Source organism: Penicillium roqueforti (assembly GCF_015533775.1).
Source record: "Penicillium roqueforti strain LCP96 04111 chromosome Unknown scaffold_01, whole genome shotgun sequence".
NCBI lineage: Eukaryota > Fungi > Ascomycota > Eurotiomycetes > Eurotiales > Aspergillaceae > Penicillium > Penicillium roqueforti.
In genome coordinates, this window is record NW_024067565.1 from 430,209 (window position 1) to 451,462 (window position 21,254).

The 21,254-nt window shown below is 49.5% G+C and overlaps 8 protein-coding genes across 8 annotated transcripts; 3 read left to right on the top strand and 5 right to left on the bottom strand.

Moving 5' to 3' along the window:
• Window positions 1-153: 153 nt before the first annotated feature.
• On the bottom strand, window positions 154-3,144 carry LCP9604111_532 (proteasome regulatory particle base subunit RPN1; the record flags this gene model as incomplete). Its single annotated transcript, XM_039069039.1, has 5 exons — window positions 154-180; window positions 232-2,544; window positions 2,603-2,767; window positions 2,832-2,896; window positions 3,003-3,144. The coding sequence occupies 5 exons, from the start codon at window positions 3,142-3,144 to the stop codon at window positions 154-156; spliced, it is 2,712 nt and encodes a 903-aa protein (XP_038933080.1).
• A 601-nt stretch (window positions 3,145-3,745) lies between these two features.
• LCP9604111_533 (uncharacterized protein) lies at window positions 3,746-5,861 on the bottom strand (the record flags this gene model as incomplete). The annotated part of the gene is made up of 3 exons (XM_039069050.1): window positions 3,746-4,881; window positions 4,944-5,195; window positions 5,255-5,861. The coding sequence occupies 3 exons, from the start codon at window positions 5,859-5,861 to the stop codon at window positions 3,746-3,748; spliced, it is 1,995 nt and encodes a 664-aa protein (XP_038933081.1).
• Window positions 5,862-6,143: 282 nt separating this feature from the next.
• LCP9604111_534 (mismatch repair ATPase MLH1) lies at window positions 6,144-8,598 on the top strand (the record flags this gene model as incomplete). Its single annotated transcript, XM_039069061.1, has 4 exons — window positions 6,144-6,245; window positions 6,315-6,494; window positions 6,541-6,807; window positions 6,859-8,598. 4 exons carry the CDS (start codon window positions 6,144-6,146, stop codon window positions 8,596-8,598), a joined length of 2,289 nt encoding a protein of 762 aa, XP_038933082.1.
• A 1,023-nt stretch (window positions 8,599-9,621) lies between these two features.
• On the bottom strand, window positions 9,622-11,939 carry pps1 (tyrosine/serine/threonine protein phosphatase PPS1; the record flags this gene model as incomplete). Its single annotated transcript, XM_039069072.1, has 6 exons — window positions 9,622-9,748; window positions 9,811-9,867; window positions 9,921-10,041; window positions 10,102-10,995; window positions 11,049-11,135; window positions 11,195-11,939. The coding sequence occupies 6 exons, from the start codon at window positions 11,937-11,939 to the stop codon at window positions 9,622-9,624; spliced, it is 2,031 nt and encodes a 676-aa protein (XP_038933083.1).
• A 93-nt stretch (window positions 11,940-12,032) lies between these two features.
• LCP9604111_536 (uncharacterized protein) lies at window positions 12,033-12,451 on the bottom strand (the record flags this gene model as incomplete). Its single annotated transcript, XM_039069083.1, has 2 exons — window positions 12,033-12,121; window positions 12,250-12,451. 2 exons carry the CDS (start codon window positions 12,449-12,451, stop codon window positions 12,033-12,035), a joined length of 291 nt encoding a protein of 96 aa, XP_038933084.1.
• Window positions 12,452-15,653: 3,202 nt separating this feature from the next.
• On the top strand, window positions 15,654-17,215 carry LCP9604111_538 (phosphoinositide binding protein ATG18; the record flags this gene model as incomplete). The annotated part of the gene is made up of 5 exons (XM_039069095.1): window positions 15,654-15,705; window positions 15,771-15,925; window positions 16,005-16,164; window positions 16,238-17,108; window positions 17,170-17,215. The coding sequence occupies 5 exons, from the start codon at window positions 15,654-15,656 to the stop codon at window positions 17,213-17,215; spliced, it is 1,284 nt and encodes a 427-aa protein (XP_038933086.1).
• A 474-nt stretch (window positions 17,216-17,689) lies between these two features.
• LCP9604111_539 (nucleobindin SSP120) lies at window positions 17,690-18,359 on the bottom strand (the record flags this gene model as incomplete). The annotated part of the gene is made up of 2 exons (XM_039069106.1): window positions 17,690-18,174; window positions 18,236-18,359. The coding sequence occupies 2 exons, from the start codon at window positions 18,357-18,359 to the stop codon at window positions 17,690-17,692; spliced, it is 609 nt and encodes a 202-aa protein (XP_038933087.1).
• A 299-nt stretch (window positions 18,360-18,658) lies between these two features.
• On the top strand, window positions 18,659-20,896 carry LCP9604111_540 (uncharacterized protein; the record flags this gene model as incomplete). Its single annotated transcript, XM_039069117.1, has 1 exon — window positions 18,659-20,896. The coding sequence occupies one exon, from the start codon at window positions 18,659-18,661 to the stop codon at window positions 20,894-20,896; it is 2,238 nt and encodes a 745-aa protein (XP_038933088.1).
• Window positions 20,897-21,254: the final 358 nt, after the last annotated feature.

A 21,254-nucleotide genomic window follows, 5' to 3' on the forward strand; every position in this document is an offset into this window, starting at 1 on the left:
AGCAGTTGAACATATATAAAAAATTGTGAGATAAATCCATGCTATTCTTCATTCGTTCTGAATACATTAGATCCAACGATAACCCGACCACTATACGAGTCCCGCTGGTTGCGAGCAATGGATGTAAATCGGGGAATATCTAGTCTAGCTTGCTTATTCGGGGTTTTCGTAGTCCGGGTTCTGGAAGATAGGTTAGTACTGGTATGTCTGACTTGAGATAAGGGCACTTACTTTACGCAAGATAACCAAGCCTTCGAGAGTGCTGCTCAGAGGGATGTACTGCTCATCCTCAAGCTCAGCTCTCTCACCGTGTGCCAGCAGGACTGGTGTGCTCTGAGTCTGCCATCCAGTGATGGTCTTTGGGCGACCCGCCTGGCCGACCACGTCCACAGCCTGACCGACGCGGACATTGACGGTGAGTGGCTGAAGGTCCTCATCGAGGGTAATAAGGAAGCGGGGGAACATGGCGGTGATGAGGAAGTATAGCAGGTAGTGATGTTCAGCGAGGATGAATTGCTTGGCATCGATGAGTGATACAAGCACAGTAAGCAAGCCCGCTGCTGAGACACGGGAAAGGACCTGTCGGTCGGTGTGGAAGGGATTGAGCGTCATGGTACCCTTGCCCATGTGTAGAAGACCCTGTGCGATGCGAACCATGAATAGTGAGTTCTGGTCGCGGTGGTAGTAGCTGGCCAATTGCCGGAGAAGCTGTGCGATACGGGCATTGTTGGTACCAGCGCCACAGAGACCCATGGCGAAGATGGCATTAATGGCAACATCGTTGTCATTGTCGTGACTATACCGGGACAGTGTGTCGTAAACCTTCATTTGTGGGTTGCTGGGGCTGATCAAGCCCATAGCCAGGGGAACAGCCCGGCGAATATTGCTAGATCCGTAGTGCATGAGGTGACCGAATTGGCGGAGAATCATATCCTGTCCGACATCCTCACCCATCGCAATGAGAGACAGGCCGAGAACAGCATACGACTGGACTAGCTCATCACCCTTGTTCTCCTCCTTTTCTTCAATGATGTCATTGCAGATGTGGAGAAGCTCTTGTAGCTTGAGCACCGTTCCAGTGCCTGCCCAAGCGCATACTGAGGCAAGGACTGAAGTGGGCTTAGCCATGGGGTGATCAACTGCCTTGAGAATGTCAAGGATGACATCAACCTCCTCTTGACGGCCAAAGTACAGAAGTGCCAGACCAAGGGCCATGAACCTTGTCCACTTGTCCTTGAGCTGCTTCTGACGTTCCTCATCCATCAAAGTCGTCGCAATTGCCTCGCTAACCTGGTGGTTGGATGAACCAACAAAGATGAGACCCAGTGAAACTGCTGCCATGGCAGACAGTTGCATGTCTAGTGAGGCGTCCTCCACAATGGGAAGGAGGACCTCAAGCAGTTCTTCCTTGTTGGATCCGGCATATGCTAAACCAAGACCCATGATGGATGCAACTCTCATCGGCACGCTCTTCGCCTCAAGGTTGTCGGGATCACTCAAGAGGGCAAGGGCGGGGTCGGAATCAAGTCGAACGCCGGAGTTCAGGATACCAATAGCGAGCAGTGCACCAGCCTTAACCTGGTCTTCTTGCGCGTAGGTGAACTTGTCGATCTTATCCAACCCATCCTCGACATCACGGTGTAGCAGCATACCCAGTGACGCAGTTGTGGAAAGCATGCCATCATCCTTGGTCTTCCACACCCACGGGCCCTTATCACCCTCCACTAGCATCATCTTATCATTACCAAAGCCGGCGTTAACAAACGAGTTGACAAAGGCGCTGGCCAAGTTGTGTCGTGCCGAGTCAAGATTGGTGAGCCCGGCTCCGCGACTGCTCTCGAGATGTGTCTTGTAGATATCCTCCGGCATTTTGGGGTCCAGAATATTGAGTTCCTTGGCCAGGGATTTGAAGTGCTTCGGAATAGAAGTGTTATTGAGACAATCAGCCAAGGCCTCTCCCTCCTCATCTTCGGCTGGGAGGTCGAGCCAGATCTGCTGCCGAGCGACAAGGAATGCCATCTGTTTCTTCAACGATTTGTCAGTCGTGGCATGGATGTCGCTCTTGATAAGATCAATGTCATTCAAACGGATAGCGAGCACGATTGCTTGCGAAAGTTTGTTGTAGCGGACGTAGATCCCGTGGGCGGTTCGAAGGAATTGCTGATCTTCAGGGTAAGTGAGTAGATTGACCATGCTGACCATATACAAGCAGACTCGAGCGTATGTGTTCTCGTCAACGAATTGAGGGATATCTTCGATGATTTCCAGTTCGCTCATGAGATCAACTGCATCAGCTTCAGCGTTATGACTCAGGAAATAGGGCACCAGCGACAACGCAAGGTCCACTAGATCCTGGGTATCCTGGTCTGCGTTCAACCGGTTCTGATACTCCTGTCCGAGTTCCAGCGCGAGATGTCGGACATACTCGTGGCCCCAGGAGCCAAGATCCTCCGACTTGGCCAACAGGCGGTATTTGATGGTATCCAGCTTCTCTTCGTCTCCGCAGGTCATTCCAAGCACCGACAGCATGTCAGCTAGCGAGTTCTAGAAAAAAGGATACTGTTAGTTTGTCACAAAGCGATGGAAGCGCTGCAGAACCAACCTGCACAGGGCCGGGGGCCCATTTCTCGTAGAGCGCTGTCAGGTCATCATAATGCGGTCGGAGGAACTTGAGAGGCTTAGGAACAGCTGTCATGGAGGATGTAGAAGTTTTGATAAAGTTCTTGATTGCGTCCAAAGCAGGCCCATAGAGCGAGGTATCGGGTTCCTATGAGCAAAAAAAATGATTAACGTCATTGTGCTATGCGCACGGGACAGGATAGTAACTGTACCTTTAACCGCTCAACGAGCATCTCAAGCTCGCTTTTCAATTGTTGATCTTCTTCACTGAGTTCCTCTGTGTGTAGTTTTCGTCAGCATGTTGCTTTGAGTGCCACTGTGGACCCTTGAGAGAGACCACATGCTCCGTTGCGAGAACTTGGAAATGCCTTATCGCAACGTACCATCTTTAGATGCCTCATCTTTCTTCTTTTCGTCTGCTGGCTTTTCGCCATTTTCGGTGTTCTTGCCGCTCAACTCGCGAACATCATCAACCTTGCCCTTGCCCTTGTCGGCGGAGGTTGGCCGTTCGCCCTCGTTGGCCATTTCTGATGGTAGCTGGGGACCAAGTCGGGGGGAAACTGAACCGGCGTGGGAGAAGTAGGTATCAAGCAGGTGAGCAGAAGATGGTGTTACAAAGCAGAGATAGATGAAATTCTGCAAGTAAAGAGTGATGCAAGTGGATTGTAAGCTGGTGATGGAGAAGCAGAGCTCGGTCTGGTGCAGCTCCGTAATTAGATTACATAATGTGCCAAGCCCTGCGGAAGGCCCTCGTCATTGTTTTGGATTTACGATGGCTACGACTTCAATTCTATGACTCGAATCCTTATGACTCTGATTTATGAGGGAGAGGATGACTTGGGGGTATTTTAATATCGGCTTCAATTTTTACACCCCTTTGTCGTACATCGGAAAGTGCTATGTGCGGTTTATGCATTTTACCATGCTTGTACACATCTAAAAGACATCCCAGAACACATGTAACGCCGCTAATATCATTTTAGACCAACTAGATAAGATTATTAAATTCCACATCCTCGAGGATATAGGCCTCATGAGCGGCCGACTCTTCTTGTTATCCTGAGTTTGGTAAACGTGCCGGTGAAATTCTGATTCAGATCCTAGAGATTTCGCTGGGAATTCATTCTTATATGCAAAATAATAGGTCTGTCGAGACGTCATCAATCTTGCTATCTCTGGGGCATCCTCCGTAAAGATTTCGGAACTGCTTGGCATATTCTTCCGTCTGTTTGGTGTATGCCGCAGCCGTTGAGCCCTCTCCGTTGTATGAAAGCAGAGGCAAAGCATCAAGATCGGGAAGACCCGAAGAAAACAAGTCGAGAAGTGGCATTATAGTTGATGCACGGTTCAGTGGTTTTTCAATGGAGCCTAAGCCGGCGAGAGAGCCCCCTGTAAGCGGCTGAGCAGGATCGTGAATGTCTTGAGTAGCTTCTTCATCCGAGGTTGCGGGACTGTTGTCCGCAAATTCTTCTGGGGGCTGATATAGCTCGTTGTGTACTGTAGCAATCGAAGAAGATTTTATTCCTGGGAATGATGGATATAACAGGTAGTATCCTTTGGCGCGGATCATCTCGAGCATGTATTCCATAAAGGCCGGATATTTCTCCGATATAATCTTTGGTTGGGAGGCCGCTGTGGATTGCGGAGTCGACAGGCGGTTAGCCATGAACGAATGGAATTCCGCCCATGCATCACCAAAATACAAAGCTGCATTACTATTGGGGGCCTGCCAGAGGAACGAGGGAAGAAACTGTTCTTTGCCTTCAACGGTCATGGGTGGCGGGGTGAAAGATTGACTATCGACCGTGGGTTTGAATGATGGCAGTTCAAGTGAGATGCCGATCATATTGGAAAAAAGGCGCTTGGCGCGAGAAGACTGTTTGTAATTCAGTACAGCAAACTTCAGGTAGTGGTAGAACGATGGTGCGAGCTCGGTCTGTGGAGATAGCAGAAGCAAATGTGTCATCTCAGGATCCCGCGGATAGAACGACTCCACGGTTCGAAGCGATGATTCTTCTGTGTCCATGCCATGGGGTTGAATGCGCCGCCGAATAGTGATTCGGCCAGGAAGCTGGGTCAGCCCGTCCAAATGTTGGAGAAACCGAAGCAACTGTAAATCTACCCGCTGGGGTAGTTCTATTGTCAAGCTTGGAGCCGATCCTAAATAGTCGGCTGCATCCAATGACTTAATAAGCCTGATCAAAGACCCAGAAGACTCGGAGGCTGCATGCACCACCATTTCGATTTGTATATTATTCCACGCTATTGCAGGTACGGTCAGCATTTCCGGACATGACATACCAAAGAGGAGGAAGATAACCTACATCGAAGAGCTTGGCTATCCAGTGAAGCTATCCACATAAGATTCCTTGAATCAGAGGAAAGAGCAACGTGAGGGACGTCACGTTCTCGAGAAAAGACCTCAACCCCGTCCCAGAAAAAGGAATCCTCCCAGTCCCGACCTTGTGTAATGATGAGCTCGGGGCTGATGTAGGCTTTTATGTTTTGCAACCCCCCTATCACAGACCGCTTCATACGGTCATCGGTAGATTTGGGTGCATAGTCCGGCCGAGCATCTGTCAGTTGTCGCCAAGTCAGCAACACGCGTTCGACCATCAGGATCTGAATATCATACCGTGCCATGTCATCGGGCATTCACTATCTCTGATTCTGTTGACTTCCTTGATTCCGTCAATCGAGACTTCCTCCTTGCCCATCAAGGTGAAATGCACATAGTTCAGCCGCTGACTAGCCATCCGACAAGCTAAGGGCAGAAGATCTGACACACTGCGGAGACTTGAGGCTGCAAACAAAACTGCACGGCTCGTGGTTTTCTGCGAATATTTATAGCGAGGAAGAGAGTGGGCCAACTCATAGAATTTGATCATCCCATCGTAAGCTTCCTCCTTTCGGTCCGATTCCGACACCTTGACTGGCGGCAAATTGTCCAGTAGTGCATTGCCTGGCTTGGGAACAGCAGCTGGATTGCCTGAGCCAGCCCATCTGGCAAGGCTTTCTTCTCGTAGCTTCGCAGCCGCAGAGTCGTACCGATCTGTGACAGGTCCTAGGTCTGTCGGCATGTGCTTGAAGAACTCGTAGACGAGGATAAGTGCAATGATAGCAAACAATATTCGGCGAGGTCGGGGCATTGCTCGGTGCCGCAGAGGTAGGAAGCGTGCTTGATCGGATGGTCGATGGTCGTCATCTTTCTTGCCCATCTCTTCATCAGCCTGAAGAGGCATTTTTGCGCGGTTCATGATTTCGGCCCGGAATTATTAAGGGAAAGCTCCGTGAGCTCCGTGGGTTTCTTTATGACATCGAAGCAACGGATAGATGCAGAGGACAATTGCGACCGGAGTGTTGCATATCCATTGCGAAAGGAAGAATGTAGCGGAGCAATGGTATCCACCAGCAATGACGCCTGGGCTCTCTTATCGCCTTATCGGGTCTTCGCCTTTTCTCCAACTACGCGCATTTCGCAACCTAACCCCCACAGAGCACCTTCCTGATAGCTGGAAATCAGGATGGAAGACGATATGAATATTGAGCCTATCGATCAACGCGGCACCAAGCGCGCCGTAGAGGAAGATGAGCCTCTGGAACCCCCTAAACCAAAGAAAATCAAGGTACAGTAACGCGTGCACATGAAACCAATCGGATACTATCACATACCAGAAATACTAAATTCCGTACAGGCTTTGGATCCCGATGTCGTAAATAAAATTGCTGCTGGGGAGATTATCGTTGCTCCAATGCACGCACTGAAGGAGCTCATCGAAAACGCCGTCGATGCTGGCTCCACCTCGATTGAAGTCCTAATTAAGGAAGGGGGTCTGAAACTACTCCAGATTACTGATAATGGCCATGGCATTGATGTAAGTCATTTTTAAGATTATAGCAGCCGGCTCTAACATTATCTAGCGAGACGATCTCCCTATTCTCTGCGAGAGATTCACTACATCTAAGCTCAAAGAATTCGAAGATTTGACCTCCATTGGAACATACGGATTCCGCGGTGAAGCTCTAGCTAGTATCAGTCATATCGCACATCTGACGGTTACAACGAAGACTGCTGGATCCAGCTGCGCCTGGCGAGCACATTACGGAGATGGCAAATTGATACCGGCAAAGCCAGGCCAGAATTCCGCACCCAAGGCAACGGCTGGCCGAGGGGGAACTCAAATTACCGTAAGTTAAACCGATGAAAATATGGCAACTTTCAAGTTAACGGAGCCCAAGGTCGAGGATCTCTTCTATAACGTTCCCACTCGACGGAGAGCATTCCGCTCGGCAAGCGAGGAATATGCTAAAATCCTTGATGTCGTTGGCCGGTACGCAGTGCATTGCTCCGGAGTTGCTTTCTCATGCCGCAAGCACGGAGACTCCGGTGTGAGCATATCAACTCCAGTCAGCGCAAATACTGTCGACCGGATCCGCCAGATCCACGGCAGTGCCGTGGCAAACGAACTTGTTGAATTCAAAACAGAGGATACCAAGTTCGGATTTCACGCATCCGGCTTCGCTACCAACGCCAACTATCATGTCAAGAAGACAGTAATTCTGCTTTTCATAAATCACCGCGCAGTAGAGTCAACCGCTGTTAAGCGTGCAGTTGAACAGACTTACTCTGCCTTTTTGCCCAAAGGCGGCCATCCTTTCGTCTATCTTGATCTCGAGGTCGAGCCTAGCCGCGTCGACGTGAATGTACACCCGACAAAGCGGGAAGTAAATTTCCTAAATGAAGACGAGATCATTGAACTTGTTTGCGCTGAAATCCGATCCAAGCTGGTTGAGGTAGATTCGAGTCGCACGTTCCTGACACAAAGTCTCCTACCTGGCGTGCAGACAATCGAGTCACTACAACGCGATCGAGACGCTCAAACTCACGAGGGAACAGCAGAGGCAACAAAAGCCGGAGCGACGCCCAAAACGCCCGCAACGGCTAAGAGACCCTACGAAAACAACCTCATAAGAACAGACTCAAAAGTCCGCAAAATCACGGCAATGCTAGGCCCAGCCGCCTCACCTCGCGACCCATCCAACCCAGACGCACCCACAGAACCCAACGACCCAACGACATCAATTCTAGACAACGGCCTCCAATACGAAACAACCGATCGCCAACCCCTAAAGATCGCCCTCTCATCCGTCAAGGGTCTCCGAGCCGCCGTCCGCTCCGAGATGCACAACACACTAACCGAGATGTTCGCGTCACACACATACGTCGGACTAGTGGACGAACGACGCCGACTCGCAGCAATCCAATCAGGCGTGAAGCTATACCTAATCGACTACGGACTCGCATGCCACGAATTCTTCTACCAAGTAGGCCTAACCGACTTCGGCAACTTCGGCGTAATCCGCCTAGACCCAGCGCCGAAGTTGGTAGATCTACTGAAAATCGCCGCAGAATCAGAACGCCAAGAGCACCCGGACAGCAGCAAAGCGGACGAGGCCGATTCCATCTTCGCCAATGCACCGGAGATGATAGCGCGCACGCTCATCGACCGTCGCGAAATGCTGAACGAGTACTTCTCGCTGCAGATCAGTCCCGACGGAGACTTGCTTTCCATCCCGCTGTTGCTGAAGGGGTATCTGCCTGCGCTGGCGAAACTGCCTCGTTTCCTGCTGAGGCTTGGGCCGTATGTGGACTGGGACAGTGAGGAGGGTTGTTTCCGTACATTTTTGCGTGAGCTGGCTGCTTTTTACACGCCTGAGCAGCTTCCGGTTCTGTCGCGGCCTGTTGCGCAGGACGCGCTGGGGGAGTCGGTTACGCAGGGGCCGGTGGTAGCCGATGACTCTGGGGTCGAGGATGAAGATGCTTTTGTTAGGGCGCGTCGTGCACAGATGGTTCGCATGTTGGAGTATGCTATTTTCCCGGCTCTCCGTGCGCGGCTGGTTGCCACGTCACGGCTGCTGCGGGGTGTGGTTGAGGTTGCAGATCTAAAGGGGCTATATCGGGTGTTTGAGCGCTGTTGAGTAATAAGAGGATGTCGTAATGTCATACAGTTGTATTATACCGAATTATATTTATGAATAATGAATGAATATCTGTCTGCTTTTCGGCGGGGGATCTAAAGGCCTGCATTGGTGATCGTTCATATACCTCATACCTATTGTGCGTTCGACTTGATATTCCCGTAAATCCTACAAGGTATCTTGAACCGAATCGAGAGATGTGAAGCCTGAATGAGACGAATAACATTAAAATGGTCAGCAGATACGCCTGTGATCACCGAAATTGTGACCACACCAACCCTAAATAACACATAACCCAAAGCCCATAGAAGGGACCGAGAGAGGAGAAAAAAGGCGAGACAAAATGATAAAGACAAGACGACGAAGAGATAATAATTCAAATGGATATGAAAATGTAATAAGTATGTTTTCGAAAGTTCCAGTTCAAACGTGCAGCGTAGCATGAAGACGTAACCCCTAGACAAGGTGAGGTGTATCATGAGAAAATGCTGGTAGAATGATATGAAATACCAGTGCAAAACCTGGATTGCTGGATGAAACAGCAACAAAAGAAAGAAAAAAAGTAGAAAGTAGAAATTGGAGGCAGAAAGATAAAATAGGCCGAAATCAAGAGGTAAAATCAACAAGATGGGCCGGCTGAGAAGAAAGAAAATATCGGGTCGAACAGAGACAGCAGAAAGATTGCATGGATGGTTGGTGCAATATCATGCCCTAAGGTCTTCAGAACGCCGAGCGCCAAAGATCAATCAAAAGGTCGTCTCATGTTCGTAGAAATCGTGCAGAGTCATTGTATCGTAGTGTGTAGTATCCCGAATAGGTGAGGTGACAACACGCATTAAGGGAGTAGGTTTAGTGTCCGGGTCATCGTAAAGCCGAGTGTTGACCCTAAGTAGTCGGTAGAGAAGTCTTGTGAAATGTTTAAGCGTTCGCGTTTGCAGTAGGAATGGCAATCTCGTATCCAGTATCCAGTATGCCGCCCTCATAATCCTGATTGTGTAGACTGGGGGTGGGTCGAGGCTACTCTTAGTGCCTCGAATAAGGCTTGTTGAGCAGAGCTATCTCACGTGCAACAATGTCCCATTCAAGATCTCGCTTGACGGGCTGGCCTCGCTTTTTCATTTGATGCTCTTCCCATTGAAGGAGTTCATAACTGCAGGGAAATGTGAGCAATCTTTCCTTGTTGAATGTGAGGGTAGAAGGACAGATGCTTACACAAAGCGAAGATGTGGCTGGATGATGACGTTGAGTCGTCTTGCGCGGACAAAGCAGCTGTTATGAATTAGTATCGGCTCGGCCAAACGACTTAATTATAGATTACTTACTATGCACGGGGGAAAGAGAGATGTTTGGACGCCATGACTTCAGCGATGCAAATACTTGCAGATCGGGAAACACCGACCCGACAATGAACCAATGTGGCCGTGCCGTGGCGTTTTCCTTTTTCTGTACACAGATTAGCAGGTTGAAACAGAAACGGAGGAGTCACAAATTCGGAGGACTTACCTATGAAGTCCAAACAACGATCGTACTCCTGACAGAGAGGATCAATGCCATTATCTTGGACATTGTCAATGTACATCAGATTGTCAGCTCCCCATTTGGCGCGGTCCGAATCTGTCCAGTTGACAGCCTCGCCAATACTAAGCACACGCTTGATTCCAAGCTGCCACAGAAGCTCCGGGTTGTTTGCGTGATTCAGATTGCCCAGATACAGATACGGTAGGACACGGCTGGGGAAGGAGCCGTCGATGCTGTGAAACCAATGCGGATCCCCGATTTCCGAGAGATCTGTCGACTGAGTCGCAGGGCTTTCCTGCAAGAGACGTTCTTGAATGTGGCGTAGGAAAGCAACGTCTGTCGGATAGGCAAAGAAATTGCGTTGCCTATCGCAATGCAGTCGAAGCCAGGCTTCATGGGCAGGCACCCCTTCTGCAAACATAAAGTACGCCACTGCCAACAGCGAGCTTTCGGTATAACCGTCCGCACAGTGGATGAGAATCTTGCGGGGTTTCCCGCTCGATTTGATCATAACGACGTCTCCGTCCGGTTCGAGGTCTTCCGATGATGTTTCTGGGTGCGCGAGATAATAGATCCATCTGATTGTGTTGACAATGTCCTCAACCTCTCGGGTGTTTCCCGATGGGAGCACAAGAGATCCTGATGAAGGGAACTCCAAGCGCTGTGAACCACTCTCTATCTGTTTATCGAGCATAGCGAGGAAGCGCGGACCAGGGATGTTGGCCATGTCGCATGTTTCGATCAATAGGTCGTAGCCCTCCTCCTTTGATGACTCGAGAGCTCCAGTATGGAAGTAGTCCGGGGTAGACCCTAGCCAAACATTGGACGAAATCTCGGAAGCCCGGGACATTGTAGACATTTCCAGTCGCTCCCATTGGGCTACCATTTTGTTCAGGTTAACTCTGGGCGTGCCAAGGTTCGTTTAAACTTACCGAAATCCATAGTTTGACCTGTCGGTTGACCTTTCGCATCGATGGAAATGATCTCTGGATGTTGGTCGGCAACGTTGGAGAATTTGTCTATGAGGGTATATCAATTGATGGTTCATGAATGCGGGAGATAAGGCAAAGCAACGAACCGGCCAGAATGAAGGTGTTGTACGTCGGCCGTTCCTCTAGGGGATCCATTTTCGTTCGCCATAACCGCTGCGCCTTGGCAAACTGGTTTGCTAGTTCAACAAGTCCGCTATGGCTATCATCATCTTCAGCATAAATAATGATATCCGACATCGCAGCCAGCTTGGCAGTTTGTATTTGGAAATTGCGGACGGAGAATCCCTCGGGAGGATCAGCCATCAAGAAATGGGATGAAGGTGCCAGCACCTCATGGGCGCTTATTGCGCCCCTGATGCGTGCTTTGCTCAGGTCACCTCCAAGCTTCACGATGGTAAGGCCTCGCCAGCATTTCGGAGTGTGACGAGCATGTCGCTTGCGACTTGAAAAGAATCCCAGCTGCAGATGGTTGTCTCGGTGCAGTCCATGGAGCCAAGGAAACATCAGAGAGGCGTCGGGTAAAGGTTGTGATGCTTGATGAGCGATCGCGGCTGCTAATTTGGCTCCGTCGATGGCATACACAGCGGGGGATGACGGTCGTCCAATGCGCATTCTTTCATCTGGAGGAGACAACAGCGAGGAAGGCTGACCGCTGGGCCGGGACACGGAGACAGGCTGAGGCTGAGATGTTGGAATCGGGCCTGTAGGGCATACTGGAATATGTCTGTTCGGGATAGGGCTTGATCGTCGGTTTATCAAGGCTGAGGGGATTGGAGAGGGAGGGGGGGTCGAGTGGTGCAGCGCCTGCTGCTGGACTAGCACTGTGGCCATGACGACTGACTAGAACGCGTGGTTGAAAAGGGGTGTAATATTGTGATGAATATGGTTGTGTCACTTGCAATTGCAACACCTTTGAGAGTCGAATCAAAAGACGGTTACATCCTTTGTAGTCGCGATATGGGGAAGAGTACGAAAGCAATGGAAATCTGACTCGCGGGTGATCGCAACCACAACTACGCGGCAGTTGTTAGCAGAATTTCCTGAAGCGCGTCGCGAGTATGAGCCAGTGTCGCGAACTCGAGCAGTTGCAAAACATGGAAAGTAAAGAAGAAGGATGCGAGTTGGGAGGGGGAGATCGTACAAGACCAGCAGAGATAAGGCAAGGGGGTGAAGAATGGAAAGATAAAGGCAGTCAGGCGGCAGGGAGAGACTTGAGATAAAAGAAGCAATGCATCAAGTAGAAGGAGGAGAGGAGAGGAATGGAGTGGAGAGCAATTGAAGGAGGGGGGGAAGATAACGTGGGACAAGATCTGACAGCGAGTGTACCTGGGGCCATTGTACATTATGTATCCCCAGTGAATTCTATTGTTTATACATCTGTAACTTACATGTATGTTACTGGATATCGTCTCATCATCATCACTTATCACCATCGTCATGGTTCCCAGATGGTGGCCCCAATTAATTGCATCTGTATCCACACGCTCCACCGCCGCGGGTCTGGATGTTATCCGCGTAACCTTGTATTAATTGATGGTATGATATATGCATCAGATACAGATCCTGAACGGCATGTCCCCTCTAGACAGGGATCCTGACCACTTTTCTCTCGCGTATACTTGCCCCCCCCCCTAAACCCCACCCTTCAAAAACCTACTGGGCTCAAAAAAAAAAGCGACCACAGACAACTAACCGTTGATGTGGCCAATCACTCATGAGGCAGACCAATGATGACGATGAGATTTGCCGATATCTCCCTCGGACCAGATTATAGCCTTGTCTGTGCGTCTGGGGAGGGGGTTTCCAAGGTTCTTCTCCTATTCTCCTTGGTTGATGGGGAACAAAGAACTTCCAAGGTTATCACCCCGCTCGAGAGGATATCAGGATCCACATCGGATGAAAAAGCCCTGCCAGCCGGAGGTCGAGCCATTTCTCCTGCATTTCGTGTCCATGGAAACAGGAAAGTCAATTTGCCAATCCAAAAGGATTCCACGGGCACTCCGTAATTGATGTATATGGTAAACGTTCTCCATACACCCGGCAGCATCCACCCGGGCATATAGTACTGAATCTCAATTTTCAGATGTTCCCGAGGGTGGAAACATTCTTGAAACATGATACATCAAATGAAAAAAAGACCCAACCCACATATTACTGCTTCGAGACATCTAAAAGTACTTATATCCAGTATCCCATAACTAGTTACAGGGTGGAACGAACTAACCCCGGATCGCCACTGCGATCCACTCGAGGTGGGGGACATCACAACGTTAGATGTAATATGCCCAATAGTAAACAGATGCCTAATCCCGTCAATAGCCCGTCCCGAAACAACACCCTTGATCTTGTGATGGGTATGCCTCATTGCAGGTGCCCAAGATTGGGACCGGGTACCTAACACCGTCGCGCCAGTGCCTAATAACAAGCCTATGTACCATCTATATGTCGGCAGGTATACCCAGGTCGCGAATGTGTCAATAGCAGTTAAGTCGTCTTATCTTTTCCCTAGCGTATCGCTGGATATTTCCGCCATACCGGAGAACCCATGTCAACTCTCATTGGTCACCTATATCTTACAACTCCTGAGCCAACGGCCATAGAGAAAAAGTGGGCTGTGTCGGACGGAGCGCTGCATTGAACGATCGGGCAACTTTCTGCAGATCCTGCCTCGATTCCTACCACGTCTGCAGATCCCAGCTGTCCTGGACATCATGACTAGATGCATACTCCCTTCAGTCGGGTTGGTGAGCTGTGTCCAGAAAGTTTACGTGTCACTAGGAATGGAATACCACCTATGTTACCAGCGGGTTGGTATCAATATTATCAGTGCTGTGCCTCGGTTAAACGCCCAAGTCGGCACCGGCACCGGTATTTGGGGATATGGATACTCTATGCGCCAGTCGGAACGTGCAGGAACTGCACATCATCGGGCGGAAACAAAATAGGCTGTTCCTTGTCTTGGATCTGACACATGTTAGCTGCCACAGACCTAGTGCTTACCTTAGTTGATATATCTAACTAATGCACATGGCCGTTTGCTACCCAAGTAGCCGGTTAATTCCATATTCCAGTGAAGCCACATGATAACTGAGTCTCGGTCTGGATAGGGAATTATGCATATTGGCTATGGCCTGCGCCACATTACTTAGGGGTTCACTAACCCGAGAAAGGGTAGACAGGTTGACCAACTGTCTTGACTGCTGCCTATCTGACTTGGACATAGTCTTGAACTATTAAGCGGAAGTCGAAAGCCCAATTTCAGTCGGGCGGCATGAAGAACGACCTAATGAGGGTTATTTCGGTGGCCCATGCACAAGGGACTATGTCGTGCGAGGCGGGTAGCTGCCGTACCTTGTTTCCCTCGCGCTTGCGAGGTATTCCTTCCTAGTTTGGTACACCGGTCTCGATTGAAATTTTCAAGAACTGACCAGTCTTCGTTAGTGATACGCGACAGACTTAGTCCATGTCCAGGGAACCTGGTCAGTCCTTGCCCTTTCCCAGATACTGGGCTGCAGGTGTTGGTGTTGGTGTTGGATTATTGGACTTTAATGGCACCTTCTGCATGGGCGACATGTGACTAGCTGAGTACATCATCCAGCCCAACAGCACAAATGCCTCATATAATATGCGTTGACTGAGATTAACATGATCAGGCTTCTATATTTTTCATTGGACAGACGGTCACCATACATCGAGGCTGATAAACATGAATTGCTCTCAAGGTATATATATGATTGGAACCCTATTGTCTGCTCAGGGTGCTCATTTGTTCGAAAAGCTCACACCAGAATCGCCATCTACTTATAACAGGTCATTACTTAGAGACACACAAGCTGAGGGATCCTAATACAATAACGAGGCCTTTCCATCGTCGGGTTCAATCACTATATATATCTGCTTCCACAACCACGTCTAACATGTGTCGAGTATATGCAACACGATAGGATTACCCTATTTGCTATTGCATGCCGAGTCTATGATAGACGAACATTGCTTGTATTGACAAAATAGTAAAATCGGTAGGGCTTAAGGATCAGGGTAAACGATCTCTACGTCACTTATCGTGGGGGTGAGTACCTCGGGATACTCTCGGCCGTTTTATGGAGGAAAGCAAGGAGTCAGCGACCGAAGGTCATAGCTTCAGGGGAATTATATATCCTTCTTATCATCCTGCTGGATTGGTTCTTGCGTGAAAATTAGCCAAAATCAGCCAGAGAGTGAAGTAGAAGAAACCTCGGAAAGAGCGGGCGATGACTGATAAGACAACTCGGTAGGCGGTGGGCAATCAAGGTGCGGCCCAAGCGCAAACCTCTCGCTTGTGACGACCAAAGACTTCGCGGATATCATATCCTCTCTTCTCCACATCCTCGTCTTTAAAGTATCTCGCTTTGTTCCAAGTCCAAGACATGTTACGCTGTGGCCAGTGACGGGCAAGAGTTGCTGGTGATCCCCTCTCGATATCGCCCTAAGCGGGGTATCTCCGACATCTGAGAGTTGCCTTATATCAGTCTTGATTTCATCTACAATCCCGAACCTTTCTAAAAAATGGCCATGAATTTCGTGACATTTAACCAGGACTATAGCTATCTGGCTGTGGGTGAGTCTCCCTCCGGAATTGTTTCTATATTTTTGTCGTTGAATGTCCATTGACCGCATTTATAGCAACATCTAAGGGATTTCAGATCTTCACAACTGAACCCTTTGCCAAGAGCTATGAAGCCAAAGAGGGGAACATCGCTGTCATTGAGATGCTATTCTCAACCTCACTTGTAGCCCTTATCTTATCGCCAAGACGCTTGCAGATCCAAAACACCAAGGTATCTTGAATCGTTACTCATTCATGTCATTACAGGCAGTTTATATAAACATGGAACTAGGAACTAATCTTTGAAATAGCGACAATGCACAATATGCGAATTAACATTTCCAACAACTGTCCTTGCAGTGAAGCTGAACCGCAAGCGACTTGTTATTGTCCTTGAGGATCAGATCTATCTTTATGATATCCAGACCATGAAGCTTTTGTCCACCATTGATACCTCACCAAACCCCAACGGTACAGAGCTCTTGCGCCTGTTTTTCCCCTTTCATTTTAAGTAGTTTTTTGCCCAGTTCTGACAAGTCAACAGCAATATGTGCTCTTGCCCCCTCTTCAGAGAATTGTTACATGGCATATCCTCTTCCACAAAAAGCCCCCGCAGCCGCAAATACACCGGCGCATGCTCCCCCTGGAACGACACATGTATCTCCTACGACCGGGGATGTTCTAATCTTTGATGCTGTAAAGCTAGAAGCTATCAATGTCATCGAAGCGCATCGCTCTCCTCTGGCACTCATTGCGCTGAATAGCGATGGGACATTGCTTGCTACTGCATCAGATAAAGGAACCATCATTCGTATTTTCTCAGTTCCAGATGGCCACAAGCTGTACCAGTTCCGACGTGGTTCCATGCCGTCACGAATTTACAGCATGTCTTTCAACACCGCATCCACGCTCCTGTGCGTCTCTTCATCCACCGACACCGTCCACATCTTCAAGTTGGCCCAGCAAGGACCATCGTCAGATGGCTCTTCGTTGCATTCTCCTCCAGGTCGGGACCATGGCTCTCCACCAAATACCTATGGGTATTCACCCGAGGAAGACGAGACGGGCGGGGATGCTGGCTCAGATTCTTCCTCGCGGAGGCACAACGGCACTTTGATGGGGATGCTTCGCCGGACCTCTCAAAACGTCGGCGGCGCAGTTGCTGCCAGAATGGGCGGATATCTTCCAAAGGGAGTCAGTGAGATGTGGGAGCCAGCGCGTGACTTTGCTTGGATCAAATTGCCGCGATCGAACCCAGGCCCTGGTGGAAACACAGGCCCCGGGCCGCTGAGGAGTGTGGTTGCCATGAGTAGCAATACTCCCCAAGTCATGGTTGTCACTAGCGATGGCAACTTCTACGTTTTCAATATCGATCTTTCGAAGGGTGGAGAAGGGACCTTGACGAAACAATACTCGTACGTTTGAACTATTCTCAATCTCGGTGGATCAAGTTTAACGTTAACACTCATATCACAGGGTTGTTGATTCGACCGATAGGCTGGGCTACACTGCGGAGTACTGAGAGCCAAGCCCCTGGAAGACAAATTAACTATAAGGGGATAGATCTACCCTTAACGGCTCCTTGCTCTTCCCAACGCCTCTTTTCCATGTTTCTCTGTTTTCGGCATTGGCATTTACTGCCGCCTTTTACTATGAATCATCATCCTCTTTTTGAGCCTTTAGCGTCTCAACACTCCCCTCCCGACGTTTTTAGTCAGGACTTCCCATCTCATACATGGTGTATTGGCGGGTCTACTTCATTTTGTGGCTGGCTATATCGTTATATCCTCTGCTTCCGAATTCAAGTCTTGAATAGCTACTTTAGCTTCTCATACTTTTCCTATTGGAAGAATTATATGCAGAAATATCTTCAAACATCACAAGTTAAGAGAGGGGACTTGTTGGATGAACTGGGAGGCTCAACTTGATGAAGGATGATATGTATAAGCGCGTATGTACATAGAAAACAAGCATCGAAAGAAACGTGCTCAAGAGTCTAAAAGTTCCGGCGGAATTTCTGAGGAATGTTACCAACGACAACTTGAATCTGCTCCAGCTTATCGAGGGCAATAGCCGCATCCTCCTCCTCGTCATGCTTGCGGAAATGTTCAATATCCTCCGGGTGGGTCAAGTCCTCCTCCGTGGTATCGTCGCCGTGGAACTTCTCAAAGTGATGAATTTCGTACTCATACTCAAGGTCCCCATGATGTCCAGGGCCGTAACCGAGATCGGGAAGCCGGTTACCCGCAGCTAGCCCCGCCAGCCAGTCCTCCCGATTAATAAACCCAGTGCGCCCAGTGTCGAAGATCTCAAACACTGCTCGCACGGCATCTTGTTTCTTTTCTTCACTGACACCGGCATTGGATTCGTCGTTGAGGCCGTATGTCTTGCGGACTTCGTCTTGTGACCATGTCCCCGAGGAATCGTAGTCGTGGAGGATGAAGAATGAGCTCGGGTCGAAGGATTCAATGTGGTGTTCCTCTAGATATGACAATATTAGCAAGGTCAACTTCTCCATTGACGCATCGCCAACATGTCTTACCTATCATGTGTCTTGTGGCCCAATCATCTGAGGGGGCTTCGTCATTTGAATGCGAGCCGTGGGCATTGGCAAGTCCGCTCAACGCAAGCAGCCCAGCTGCGAGACCGAATAGTTTATTGACCATTGAATATTGTAACAAAAGAGATTCGTTCAAGAAAACAAAAAAGTAGACAGATTTACAGTGCTTGGATAGACATTCAACGGTGTCAGGAGATATGGGGTCTTAGCTCGTTTGCAATGTTTGCACTGATGACCCGACCCGAGCATTTGCGGAATGGAACTTTCAATTAATTTGCTGCATCGCATGTTACCCCATCTATTTCCCTACTCCTACTTCCGACGGGGCTCCGGGAGGAGTCCAATTGATCTTTAGTTTGCAATATTACCTTTTGGAACACATTGTGCGATAGCAATGCCCTGAGAATGCAGGGTTTGTGGTCCCGTACTGTTTCGAAGCAGTCGTCCTGCCGCTGTGTCGGATGTTTGAGCACTACTACCAACGGGGTTACCTCGCGGGCAGCAACCTCTAGTAAGAGACGACTTCGAATTGGAAACTCTGTTACCGCATTTTACGGCAGCATTTTCGCCGGTGCCGCCATTGCCGATGCGAGCGTGAAGGATCGCCGCCGACATGACTGGGAGGAAAAGATTGCCGCGGTCAAGGCCGAGGTGAGCGAGTTGGTGGACGAAGAGGAGCGCATTCTGGCGTCATTACAATCACGAAGAGAAACACGAGGACTCAATCGCCTAATACAAGCGAGGGGATTCGGCACTGTCGCTTGTTTCCCTCCCGGAACCCAATTCCCAACCAGCTTCAACAGAATACGGGCCTTCCACACAGAAAGAACACGTTTGAACGCGGCCGGGGCTCGACTGGTGGAAAACAAGCCAGTCGAGGAGGACGAACACACTATTGATGAGCAGGATGAGAGCGAGATTTTCCTTCCGCAGGAGACATTACCTAGTTGGGTCTTGGAAGATGATCTTCGTCTGAAGGCTATTCAGAAACTTGCTTTAAGGCAATTTGCTATCCGGATTTTGCTACGACCGGCCATCGCACATCGTTACTCGGGCGTCTCAATGAACTACGCGGCGGACTTTGAGACTCCTCAGGTAAACGTCGCGCAGCTCCTGGAGGAGCTGAATCGTCTTCGCCATCGGATGAACACATTGAAAACAAACAGACACGCCACATATAGCGATATCACGCAGGACTATGCCGCGAGTCAATTGGGCGAGATGCAAAGAGAGCGCGAGGCCCTTGATGCCGAACTCACCAACGACATTCGCATCTACACGAGCCAGGAGATGCCTCTCCAGGAACTGCTTCTGCGGATATCCAACAACATCTTGAGCTCGAGGGACCCGGATCGACCAACCGCTTTCCGGGTCATGATCATGGCATTTGGCCAGACCCGCCAAAATGACCTGGTTGAGCTGCTTCTGCGGACATTATTGCCGAACCGGTTCTTCCTCAACCCGTCGCTCGTGATCACTATCATCACATTCTTCAGAAAATCGAAAAACCTTAAGGATTTCGATTTGTTCTTGAAAATGCTCGGCGGAGAAGGCTACTCCGTCAACTTAGGGAGCAGGGGGGTTTATAAGCACCGTACGGTCAATGGTATGGATCTCATTGTTCCATCTTTAAATAGCAGCAATCCCGTCATCTATGCCGCCTTGATAGCGGCGGCATTACGTTTCGACCAGCCCGATCGAGCCGACGCTTGGCTTCAAGCTGCACGTGGTGGAGGTTTCTTTGATAGTTGGGAAACCCTGTTCACCTATCTACGGTTTTACAGCCTTCGAAGGGACTGGGATAAGGGCGTGAACGTCTTGAGACGAGCCGTGACCTACCTCTTGTCATCAACGGACCACCGTGTAGATTCCGTCGAGAGATTGCTTGGGCGAATGGTCGGCCTCTGCGACTCCTGTGACAAACTAGATGCATCGGATGCATTGGTAAAAGCTGCCGTGCACAGTGGCTTTGATCCAAGACTTATATCACGACAGTCGGACTCAGGACCTTTCGTCCATGGTGATCACAAGCGGTGGTCGAATGCTGCGAAGCAAACACCGAGGGAGAACATTGATCGTCCCTTGTGGCAGAAGTGCTACGACTTTGGAAACACCTTTGGGGAATACCTGAGCCAAATTGAGGTGCCGGTAGAGGATACCTTCGCGCGACGCAATGCCAAACTGGCCGATCAGCATGCAGAGAATGCTTTATTTACTGCCCTGGGACGTAGCAGAACGCCAGCTTCCAGTGAGGGAAAGACACCTGCTGGCAACACGGCAAATGAGGACATCTCCACACTCAAAGGCGAGGTTGCCCAACTCCGCGAACTCATCTATGAGCTTCGCAAGCACCACATCTCAGACCCTTCCACGAAAGACTCCTCCCGCACTCCGACCAGCGAAGAAACCCTCCCTCCACCCGCCGAAACCATCACAACCCTTAAAAACCCCCAACCCCAAACTCCCCCACTAAGTCGCAATTTCACCAGAACTTCGACTAGGATCAGCCTCGCCAAATCGCAAGTGGCATCTTCATCTCCGCGGAAATCAAGCAAGCGAAGCAGGCGGCGACAAACCAGCACCGACCAACCATCATTGGAACGCACAGCTCCTGGTGCCGAGCCTGCAGTATTTGCCAGCTGAGTTGTGGATCTTCTAAATCATGGACATTGACTGTCCGTGTACTCACTAAAGACGGAGGAGAATTTCTTGTATATTAAATGACTACATTTGTTTCCAATAGAGCACACAGGAACACCCTGGGCAAGCAGCCCTGAATGTATTAACCACCCGAGGGCGTTGGTGGTGCATACAATTGATTTAAAATTGATTTAAAATTGATTCCTTGAAGAACAACTCATGGTGACCAGGCCTGAGCCTCTCGAGTATATTGTATTTTGATCCAGTCTCCCAAATTAGACAGATTTCGAAGACTGGTTGAAGGCAACGGCCGAAAAAGGATTGTCCGGGAGTAAATATGGTATGGAGAAGAGGGAGAAAG